The sequence below is a fragment of the Vicia villosa genome, unplaced genomic scaffold (assembly GCF_029867415.1).
Source record: "Vicia villosa cultivar HV-30 ecotype Madison, WI unplaced genomic scaffold, Vvil1.0 ctg.000262F_1_1_1, whole genome shotgun sequence".
Lineage (NCBI taxonomy): Eukaryota > Viridiplantae > Streptophyta > Magnoliopsida > Fabales > Fabaceae > Vicia > Vicia villosa.
Genome location: NW_026705111.1, coordinates 362530 through 374288, shown reverse-complemented (window position 1 = coordinate 374288; position 11759 = coordinate 362530). Strand labels below are relative to the sequence as shown.

The 11759-nt window shown below is 29.2% G+C and overlaps 1 protein-coding gene across 3 annotated transcripts; it reads right to left on the bottom strand.

Moving 5' to 3' along the window:
• Positions 1-1477: 1477 nt before the first annotated feature.
• LOC131626130 (protein BONZAI 3-like) lies at positions 1478-10133 on the bottom strand. Of its 3 annotated transcripts, XM_058896955.1 has the most exons (18): positions 9871-10133; positions 9268-9389; positions 7530-7577; positions 7198-7346; positions 7049-7097; positions 5691-5792; positions 4465-4521; positions 4197-4376; positions 3968-4102; positions 3773-3834; positions 3551-3647; positions 3322-3436; positions 3155-3231; positions 2822-2962; positions 2534-2701; positions 2337-2450; positions 2162-2258; positions 1478-1910 (listed from the first exon to the last, which is right to left on the bottom strand). In XM_058896955.1, the coding sequence occupies exons 3-18, from the start codon at positions 7545-7547 to the stop codon at positions 1816-1818; spliced, it is 1656 nt and encodes a 551-aa protein (XP_058752938.1). In that variant the 5' UTR covers positions 7548-7577; positions 9268-9389; positions 9871-10133; the 3' UTR covers positions 1478-1815. The 3 variants fall into 3 exon arrangements, with proteins under 3 accessions (XP_058752938.1, XP_058752936.1, XP_058752937.1); XM_058896953.1 differs by lacking the exon at positions 9871-10133 and having other exon boundaries at positions 9268-9864; XM_058896954.1 differs by lacking the exons at positions 5691-5792; positions 9871-10133 and having other exon boundaries at positions 9268-9864.
• Between the last annotated feature and the right edge of the window lie 1626 nt (positions 10134-11759).

Here is an 11759-nt window from a genome sequence, read left to right as displayed (position 1 = left end):
TTTTGATTTTGTTGATTTTAATGGACTTGATTGATTTATCTTTCTAGGATCCTTAATATTTATTTTAAATCAACATAGAAAGAGAAACCAATCCAGTTCATTAAAATCAACAAAATCAAAATTCAATGGCCGTGATTCATTGTTCTCATTTCTCATAATAACCAAGTGTTCTCACTTGAGTCATCCCCATATATATATATATATATATATATATATATATATATATATATATATATATATATATATATATATATATATATATATATATATATATATAAACATACACATAATTTTAATTTGTATATCTAATATATATGGGAAAAAGGATTGTGCACTGACAGTGTAAATTATTTTTACACTGTCAACAAATGACGACCATGTAAAGCGTCAAGTCACACGGTAAATTTTAAAATATTTTTATAATTTGGCACTTTAAACCATTTTAATTGGATGTATGTGTAATCTTTTTTTACACTGACAGTGTACTACCATTAATATATATATATATATATATATATATACACTATCTGATATCCCGTGTCAACCAAACACATGATAAGATAAATATTATCATATCCTATCCTTATCCTGCTTGATATCCTATCACGTCTCTATCATATCCTGCACACCAAATGAGCCCTAAAACCGCAGAAAAAATCACGGTCGTTGTCAAATGACAACTAGAGAATAACACTATGTGAAAATTGTTACAACACATAGTATACCCTCAACTAACCCAAGCCTTCAATACTCTCGCATCCTCCAAAACAAATATTTAACTACATCTCACAATACTTGTATCCTGTATATAGCATTGAACTCCCTCTTCATTCACAAAAATAAGCGGCGTGAGACTTCTTCAACATGTATATTTTTAACCAACCCTAACAATCTCCACCTTGATTGGAAATAATACATAAGTTTTCATTGTATTCATCGACAATCATACTCCACCATAAGGAGTATAGTAACTTGAAGTTACACCACTCAAAGAATTTTCACATTGTTTTAACCGATAATCATAGTTTTAAAAAATATCTGACTCTCTCAAGAAAATAAATTTCACTTGAGATAAACCACTTCAAGGATTTCACATTGTCATCACCTACAATCATATACTTTATTATGAAGAATAAATTTTACTTGAAGCTAAACCACTCCAAAAAATAAGGGGACCAATGATTTAAAACACCCAAACTAGAGAGGCCAAAAGTGCATTTAAGTCTGGATATTAATTTACAATTTTTAAAAAATATTTGGAGTTAATTTTAGAATTTTGAAAAATAAGAAAATTAATTTTTAAAATTTAAAAGGTTAATATAAATTAATTTGATATTCATATTATATAGAATAAGAGAGAAATTTCAATATTTTTTAATAATATTTAAAAATTTTAAACTTAACTTATACAAAATATTTCATGATTTTTTATCATTTAAAAAATTCTCAAAAATATTTTTTAAACAATAAAATTACATATAACAAACTAAGTTCTCTTAATCATGTAAATGTAATGCATTTGAAACATTATTGAAGTAAAGCATATTCTTACTTTCAACATAGAATGGTACATCAACTTGAAAAATAAATAACTAAATGTAAACTAATTGCTAACTACTTTCTATTGAGATTCATATCTTTTTGTCTATAGTTAATTTTGAAAAAAATGCAAATATATTGTGTAGAGACCTGAAGTTTCATCTTCATCCAACACAAAAAGTACCTCTTAAAATCTAAGGTATTTTATGGATCAACTATCTAAATATAGAAAAAATCTTGATGACCTAATTGTAAATTCTAATGAATTTTGGATGTTTAAGAGATTGGTTTGATATCTCTGCTCCTCATGAAACCCAAAAACTGATCAGGCAATTCTTCCAAAAGAGCTTGCACAACAGAGATTTGTCCTCCTGTCAAAACAGGAAAATAATTGTAAGAATTAAAAACACGGACACGGACACAGACACAGACACGCACAACGTACCACTTCAACACCGTAATAATTTGAAAAAATAAATAAATTGAACATAATTACAAATATCGGTGTCGGTGTCCGACACTGACCCAGATACAAACACACCATTTTTTAGAGGTGTCGGTGCTACAGAGGAATTGAAAGACTACATTACACAAGTTAACTAGAGAAGTAACTAGTACTCACTTTGAACTTCTCTCATTGGAACAAACTGCACTATATCTCTTGCCGCTACACGACCAGTAGAACTTCTTAAACGAGGTCCACTATCAGCATCCAATACCTGTAATAATTAATTAACTTATAAGTAAATGTATTTGGTCTAAATTTAAGTCTAGAGAAAGTCAGAAAGTAGTTAGACCTCCATGCCGGAGAAATCAGCGCCTCCAACGCCAACTATAAGTATCGATAGAGGAAGATCAGATGCGTTAACCACAGCATTTATTGATTCTTGAAGATCCGTAACAATTCCGTCCTGTATAAGAACATCATGAACATTTTTTTACTGGCGTTGTAAATCGATCTTATAATTAGAAACAAAGCGAGTATATTTCTCACCGTTATGATAAGCAATACATAGTATTTAGTGCTGTTATACGATGAAAGGGACTCTGTAGCCATCTGTGCAGCCGTGTTGATAACCGGGCCGAATAAAGTTGGTCCAGATAGTCTGACTGTGTGTAAAGCACTAGAATAAGCATCCATTATGCCTTCAACTCCTGCCACCTAAACACATTCAAAAAACTATATCTTAAATTTTTTAAAAATATTCTAGCAAGTTCATAATGAATTAACTGGTGAATAATAGAGAAAGAATCAAAAAGTAAAACAGCGAGAGTTTCTCACCTCAGAGCTACCTGGAGGTCCTCCATTCAGGTTAAAACAGTGAGATACTGCACCACTTTGTACAGTTCCTCCGAATCCCCAAGCAGGAAACATCTTATCAGAATCGTAGAACTGAATAACTTCTCCAACCTCCATTATAGCCTGCACAATTTTTCATGTCTCATTAAGAAAGACATTGATAGTATATTAACATGATATGAAGCCCAGATACGTATTACAGGCACTAGTACGATACGACATGGACACATAATATATGTTTTAAGAAAAATCAAGACTTAGCTATAGTAACAGAATCTTAATGTTGAGGATTTTGTGGACAAGTATCAATCTTACCTTTTGGTATGCGTTTAGCCGACCTGATGCATTGATGTAATGCAAAGAATCTGGCTGTTGAGGATTTCCATTGGAAGCTGGAAATTTTTTGAAGCACTTAACAAACTATAAACATGAAACTAGTACTGATAGTGATCACCTTAGTAAATAAAACAATTGAGACATACCAGTGAAGTCTATTGCAACCATGAAGTTGAGTTCAAATCCACTAGATATGTAATCAATAAAGCTGAATTGTTCCCTTTCAATATAGTGATCCACAAAGAGTTGCCCCTTTAAAATCTATAATGATGAAATAATTCTGTCAAATGTGAGTTTTTAAGCATTTCAAAACCAAACTTTGAAGCTTCAACGAATGAAGTTCAAATCTCACAAGAGACAGTCGTAAATTTGCACCTTATCTTGTCCACGGCGTTTCGATGGCACAAGAAAATTTGCACCTTTCCTCTCATTAAATAGCTTTTCAAGGTCTGCAATTGACTTCTGCATTTTACTGATGGCAACAAAATTTGATGTCACTTTTTTTTACATCTATGAACTATAAACCAGACATTGAAAAGCCTAAATAAGTTTAGGCTCAACAAAACTTATAAACAACTATAGTTAACTCGACATTACCCGATAAATGAATGATTGCCATTCCTATTGAAGTCAAAACACTCAATAAGTAATGGAGTCTCCTGCATAGAAGTTGTTGAAAATTTTCAAAACTTGGTTAACATCTCTTTATATGAGAAAGTAATTAAAAAACATTTAATTGAGATATGTATGATTTAACATGAGATATGTTATGTCCAAAGATGTCAAGCTTACTTTACTTCCAAATTGCTGGAAATTAAGAGAAATTGGTTTCCATTTTGGATTTAAATTGTTATCTATGACTTCAGTCTTGCAAATAGGAATAGAACCTCCGGTTTCAACCAATCTTGATACCCTTAGAAAAGGATCCTACACAAGAAAAAACAAGATGAAAAGTTTTAAAATATTGATATGAATTAAACTAAATCATAAATAAATATGTAGCAGAGTATTGAATTTGTACACTTTTGGAAAAAACGTCTTTGTTATCCAAGCGAGTACAACGGAAGCTAATCTGAACAACATTCCTTGAAGCAACGGTCTCCTCAGCATGAATGGTAACTGTTCCTAGATTTCTTTGAACAATACTCTCTCTTTTGCCTTGAAGCTTTAAGGTTAAGCTCCGGTTTTGTTTGGTCACTATCTGTTTCATAAAAGAATATGAAATATTGGATAATGTATATTAAGATTGTACTGCCAAATCAACATGGTTATTATCAGTTGAAGCTGACCTCTGATAAATTGCAACTCGCTTCTCCAATGAAATCTTGATCTTTCAGTTTTAGTGTCTGCAAGAAAAAACAATTGTAAAACACGAGCCCTCGCCCCAAAGTGACATTTAGATATTGTAAAACTCAATGTACAACTTGCAAATGTCTTCCTCCTGGATCATGCATGAACCAACTCACCACACTAATCGCAGAAGCAAAATCCAACCTAGTGTGTGCCAAATAAACTATATTCTAATATCATCTTGTGATTTTACTCGATGGAAAGACTTGTAAGTTTGGTTTCATGATTTCCTATTTTCTTCAAAAGATCAAGTACATATTTTTTCTGAAAGATAAAAATGTTCTGTTTTGAGTAGGCTACCTCAATTTTAAAGAATTACTTTAATTTTTCTAGGTCTTTCATCTCAAATTATCCTGATGACTTCTCCTTGAATATTTGTATCTCAATCACATCATCTTCGGTAATAATAATTTATTAACATTAGTTTGAAACAATTAATTAAGCACAATTATTTTTCCTCCTTTTGAATATTTGAAGAACAAAGTGTGATCTTTATGGTTTTTCTCAGAGTCCAATAACATATTTGTTTTTGTGAATCTTCCAAACATGACCGAGAGAACCACTTTAATCTATATAAGATCTTTCTCAATCGACACACTATGTTCGCTGTGAAACTAAAATCGGTAGAAATCTCCAAATACACCTTCACAAAGCTTCCCAGCAAAAATGTATCTTTAAGATCAAAATGAAGTTGTTCCCAACTGAAGCAAACAATGACACATAATAGGATTTAAATAATACTCATGCTTGTCACTGGAGCAAAGGTTTCCACATAATGGATGTTATATGTTAGATTATATTCTTTTGTCACTCGTCTAATGTAACGATGAAAAATGTCATCTAACTGGTGCTTTACTTTTTATATATCCAATGATTTCCAAATAACTTATTATCTTTTTATCTTTTAACCTCTTCTAACCTCATTTTTCTCAAGTGTTTTTATTTCCTCATTTATACTTTGGATCTAATTTTTAATCTATAGGCACCTCTTGAACAAATGATAGAATTCTAGTAGAATCAACAACGACAATGAAATTTTGATACTGCAGAGAAAAATGTTTAGAGGAGACAAATTAGGAAGTACGGCATCTATATTTAGAGGAACGGCATGTTTTATTCTTACGGTATTATTTTACACAATTTAAGAATCATTTTCAATAATTACCTCTGATTTAAATAATTTAATTTGCTTGTGGGACTGGTCAAGTTTAATTTTTTCTTGATCCACTAGAATTGGTTCAGAATTTGATTCCAAATTTGATGATTCCTATAAAACAAAAGACAATGGAGGAACCGAGAACATAAATAGATTATTTAGAAGTTGAATTAAGAATAAGACTCAAAATAGGTGACGACCGAGTTCAAAAACAAGAGTAAGAGAAATAACATAAACAAGTATTTTAGGAAAGCTATGATCAAGGATACATAACTCGAGTTCAGAGTCAGAGTCATTCATGTTATCCTCCAAAGACTAACTAGGTTGAGTAAAATAAGACCTATTTTTGTAAAATGTGACACATTCAAAAAGTTTTTTCTCCATCCCTAAAAATAAAACAAAGTATGATTTTTATAATTAAAGTAACAAATAGATTAGTATAGTTTAAGGAGAGTTTTTCTCCTCCTTTTTCTATCCAATTCCTAAAAGTTCTCTCGTATTCACTCATTGCTTTTACTATTTTTATTATTTATCTTTTTTTTCTTTCCTCCTGAAAAGGAAAGCCCAACAATCTCCTTATGACATAGGTGGACGACTCCAAGAGTCCTAACTCTTTTGCAAAACTCATATTTGTCTTTAGATAGAAATTTGGTCATCATATATGAACAATTGTCATTCATATGAATTTTCTCAAGTTTTAAGTGCTTGGATTCCAATATATCATGTATCTTGTGATATCTCACATCGATGTATTTTGTTTAACCTTAAAACTCAAATTTTTGCCTAAGAGGACTGCGTGCTAACTATTACAATGCACGACATGATTATGTTGTTCTTTCCCTAACTCATGGAACAATAAACTGGGTCTCAGTGGTAGACATATCAAATTTCAATTATCATCTGAACTAGGTATCAGAATTATTCTCTTTATTTTGCAAAGGTTGGTACAAATAATTGCATTAGGATGTCCTGCATTTTCCTGTTTTTTATATTTTTTAGCTCACCTATACTTCATTCTCTCTAATCCTAGAGGGAAATATTCATTACTAAAGGATTGCAAAGTCTGTGGCTATAAAGGTAAATTAAACATAGGGAAGGTTTGGTTGCAAAGTAGGATGGCAATGAACAACAAACTACTATGAAGGTATAAAAAGAAAAGAAACAATCGCATTGACGATAACTAGGATTTATGCGGAAACAAAACCTCTAAAATTTAGAGTTATGATACCAATGTGAAAAAATGTTTCTAACATATTTTAATATCATATCATAGTTAATTTGTTTAAATTTAATGGACTTGTTTAAGAGACAAAGTACTATAATATAAAAATAACTATAAATAATATAATATACAATCGATTATTTACCTTAGTGGAAACGCCATGATATGTTGTGTCAATGTCATACACATGAAATCTGAAAGAAAGCAAAATGAGGAAATAGGAGTTATATATAAATCAAGTCCGAAAGAAGTTTGTTATATACATAAAAAAGTTACACATGAAGAATAGCTTACAGAAGTGGTTGCACAATCTCGAAATGAAATGCAATATTAATTTTTTCTATCCATTCTGGATTCAAGCAATTGGTTATAACTTCAGTTCGTCCTAATTCTTCCAATTTGCCATCTCCTTTCTTTGCATATACAACAAGCATAGGATCACTCTAAAATAAAACAAAAACATCGAAATTAGTAATGGTTTTAGGTAGTAATATCGGAAAAAAAGTTGGCATCCAATTGTAACTCTTGGTAAAGGGTGTGTTACCTAGGAGATTAAGATTCTAAGGGGATTTAATAATAAATACTCCATATCACATGCATTGTTATGTGTATGAAAATGAAATTACCTTTGATGTAATGTCCATATCAAGTAAGTCAGATGCTGAGAAAGATAACTGCAGAAAAGATTAGAAGACCATAAGTAATTCTCCAACTTGTTCAGGTTACAACAAAAACAAATACTTGTATATTTGAAATATATAAATCTAAAGAAAAAAGGAATAAAACAAACGAAATTGTTAGTTATTGGTGTGAAATTTTATTTATTATTAAGTATTCATAAATTTCTATTTCAATGAAGTTAAAAACAATACTGATTATATTGTTTCTTGTTGTTGTTTGAATTTTGTTGGGTACTTGTTGTTGCAATTTTATGTATAAAAACTTTCTAATTTGTAGATACATTTATTTTTATTATTTCACACGAACAAATTTTAAATAATAATATAACCTATATATAATTATACTAACAAATAACTATAACAATGAGTTTAAACTCTATTTTAACACTCTGGCTGATGCCTCATAAAATTTAATTTTTTTAATTATATTTCTTTTTTCTCTTCTTTTTCTTTATAATGGTAAATTGTAATAAGAAAATTTCTAATTTGATATTTAAGATGACATTTTAGAAAATCTAACTATGATACCATATTTCAATTTTGATTTTTAATAATATACTTACAGATAAAAATAATAATATAGACTATCAAGTTTAAAATACCAAAAGATTGATAAATTTATAATTTAATCTAAAACACAAAATCTAATATGATTATATCAATAAAAAAATTATTCGAATGTACGATATGATATTTAATGTGGGTCAGTTTGTTAAACAAGATTATTTCATAGTAGATTAAAAAGCTAAACATAATTACTAAATAAGTTTTTAATTTTTAAACTTAACATTCTTTATTTAGAAAAAAAAAAAAAACTGACCTAAATCTATGATACAAAATTTACCTTCAGCCTATTTTCACCCTTCCCCTCTAAAGGTACAAAATTTCATTAATAAAATATTGAGGAATTTAATTATTCAATTTAAAATAGAGAGAATATTATTTTATATTTCATTTATCATTGTATTAGTTCAAATGTCTAATTTAGTAAATTAAATTGGGATGTAATCAATTGAACTAAATAAAGTATGATCTGGTCTATAGTTTTTTTTTGTCTATCATTCATATAGTTGATAATTTTATTTTTTAAGTTAAAATATCATTATAAATGTTTGCAGTTGTCTGCATGATACTGCGTCAATATGCTCCTTTAAAATTGTCCTTTTCTTTTTACCAAAAAAAAAATCTCTTTTTTACAGCTACATCTATATTCTATCCTAAATCCTATACAAAATGAAATATTTAAGAGCGTTTAAATTTTTTTTTAATTTTGTCAAAATAACAAACTTATTATTAAAAATAAAATAAATAAAAAAAGAAAAAGACACGATGGAATATACGTAAATTGCACTTTTTTTATTATTTAAAAATCATATTTCTTTATAATAACTGATCAGTCTCTAGTAACTGATCCCACACACAAAATCAGGATCATCAAACATTCAGCATCAAAAACTTCACATTCACAGAATCAACTACCAGTTCTAACAACGGAAATCATAAAATTCACCATGAAAAACTTCACATTCACAGGATCAATCAACTACTAGTTTTAACAACAGAAAACGTAAAATCATAAAATCAAATTAGTGTAAAATTGAAATTTGAGATGATGAATTGAAAGTGAATACAAATTCCAGACACAGATTGTAAACTGAGATAGATTGGGGGAAATTGAACGAACCTCGATTCTGGTGAACAATGGCTGAAAACCCTGAGATGTATAGAAGAAATCAACAGCGTCATTGTTGTTGTTCGTTGCTTTCTGATTAACACCACCAACTGCTTCCTTCGCTCCTTTCACGTCTGAGAAACATCCTCCCATTTTAAACCCTAATTTCCTTTTCCAATCTCAGATAGAATACAACTCTCACTCACTCTTCAATCGATACAATACAACAAGCCTTTTGTTTCTTTTTTCAGTTTATATATACTGCTTTATTTCATCTTAATAATAATAATATTTATTATTATTAATAAGACAAAATTGTTTTATTTTCCACGAAAATCGGTCTTACCTTACCAAATAACAAATCAACGACTTAATCTCTTGATTAGTTTCTGATACGTAGCAGGTGTTTGTTAAACTCAGTAATAAGAATAAATTTGTATAGTAGTAACTCAGAAGGTGCTTGTAAAATCAGTATTTATTCACCATTATTATTATATCTATATATTCATCATTATTAGACTCTTTCACGTGAAGACTATATGACTTATGGCACAAGAAAAGAAAGCTCTGTCTATAAATAAATTGTGGAAACAAAAGAAAGGAAAAGTCTCATACCATATTAGTTCCTAGGAGTAATTTCTGTGATTATGAAAAGTAAACCACGAAATTCCTTTTTGGTCATCCCAATGCCCCCATTTTAATTCATTAATTTGTTCCTTATTTAAATATATTTTGACATTTTTTTATTGGCAATAGATGCATAATAAATTAGAATAATAATAAAATATACCTGGTCCTTATTATAAGAAGAAGATTACTTTTTAGATTAATAAAATAATTAATGTATTTGATCTATATATGGACTAGATACAATAATCATTCTATGAATCTAAAAAGTGAACTTCCTCTTATAATAAGGACCAGAGGGAGTAAAAGATTAACAGGGTCATCTTAACTTTTTTGAGATATGGGTAGATTAGTCAAGGTTTAACTAAGACATAGTAACAAATAGAGACCCTATTTTTTAAAGGTTTAACAATATCAAATATTTTATGAGGCTATGTCTAATCACAATTTAAATGGGAAAATTTTGAAGCTTTGTGCAGTAGCTTGTTTTGCACACCATCAAAGACAGACATGAGATTAAAAATAGTATCTTGACCGTGTAAAATAGTTTTATAGTATTATTTAAAAGAAATTCATTCTTCTGTCATGACATGCATTAAATTAAAAATATTGTACACCCTTAATATATGAATATTAATTTTATAATTTATTTTATTATTGTTGATTTAGGCATATATATATATATATATATATATATATATATATATATATATATATATATATATGAGTATATGGTGTAATACACTTAACACAGAGACATGAAACATAACTGTTGACTTTTTCGCGTTTATAAAAGATACAATGCCCGCATGTCCACCTCGTAAATAATATTGATTTGACTTTTCGTAAATAATATTGATTTGCCTTTTCGTTTTCCACTAAAGTGATAATGATGAAGAAATTTTGGAAAAAACGTAATTAATATTGATTTGCCTTTTCGTTTCTCACTAAAGTGATAATGATAAAAAGATTTTGGAAAAAACGTAAATAATAATGATTTGTCTTTTCGTTTCCCACTAAAATGATAATGATGAAGAGATTTTAGAAAAAAACGTAAATAATAAAGCGTGTAAATAATAATTGCATTAGAACAATGTAAAGAATATATTTTGTGCAGTCAGATTAATTGTAGAGTTTAATAGTTGGTTGTAAAAGTCAGATTAATTGTAAAGTTTAATAGTTGGTTGTAAAAATAACTGAAATGCATTATTTTATCGGGGTTGAATCACTTTGGCTGAAAAGTAAATTATATAAATCACAATGTATTATAATTAATAATTAAATTACATTTATTGAAAAGAGAAAGATCAGGTGTAATGTCTTGCCGGACTTATTTTAAAAACAAATAAAACCCTTTTCTTTTTGCACACAATATCTTTTTAAACACAGATTTTCAAAAAGGTTCTTATGGAGTACCACAGATATGAGGGGTGCTTAAAACCTTCCTCTTGTATAATCAACACCGTATCTAAGATCTCTTTTTTTTTTGTTTTGCTTTTGCTTTAAAAACTTCTTTTTGGGTTTATTTCGCTCTTCTCCAATTTTTTTTGAAACAATAAAGCGCGGTGGCGACTTTCACTGAAATAACAAGTCAAGTCAATTCAATGACTTCGATCTCAAATTTTCCGCCGCTACAAAGTGGTCGCATATGAACTAAATTTATCGGAATCCTATGTTTCATGTCCCATTGTTCAAAAAGGCTATCAGTGACTATGTTGAGAAGAAATGGCTTCCTCTAGAGTTGGCCACTGAGAGTGTTGAATAGGTGGAGACTACAAAAAGTTGGAAATTAGGGCGGTTTAAGAAGTACTATTACGGCGGTTTCAACAGCCATAATTAATGAAAAATTTCGTTTTACAAGAATGCCATAAATTTGA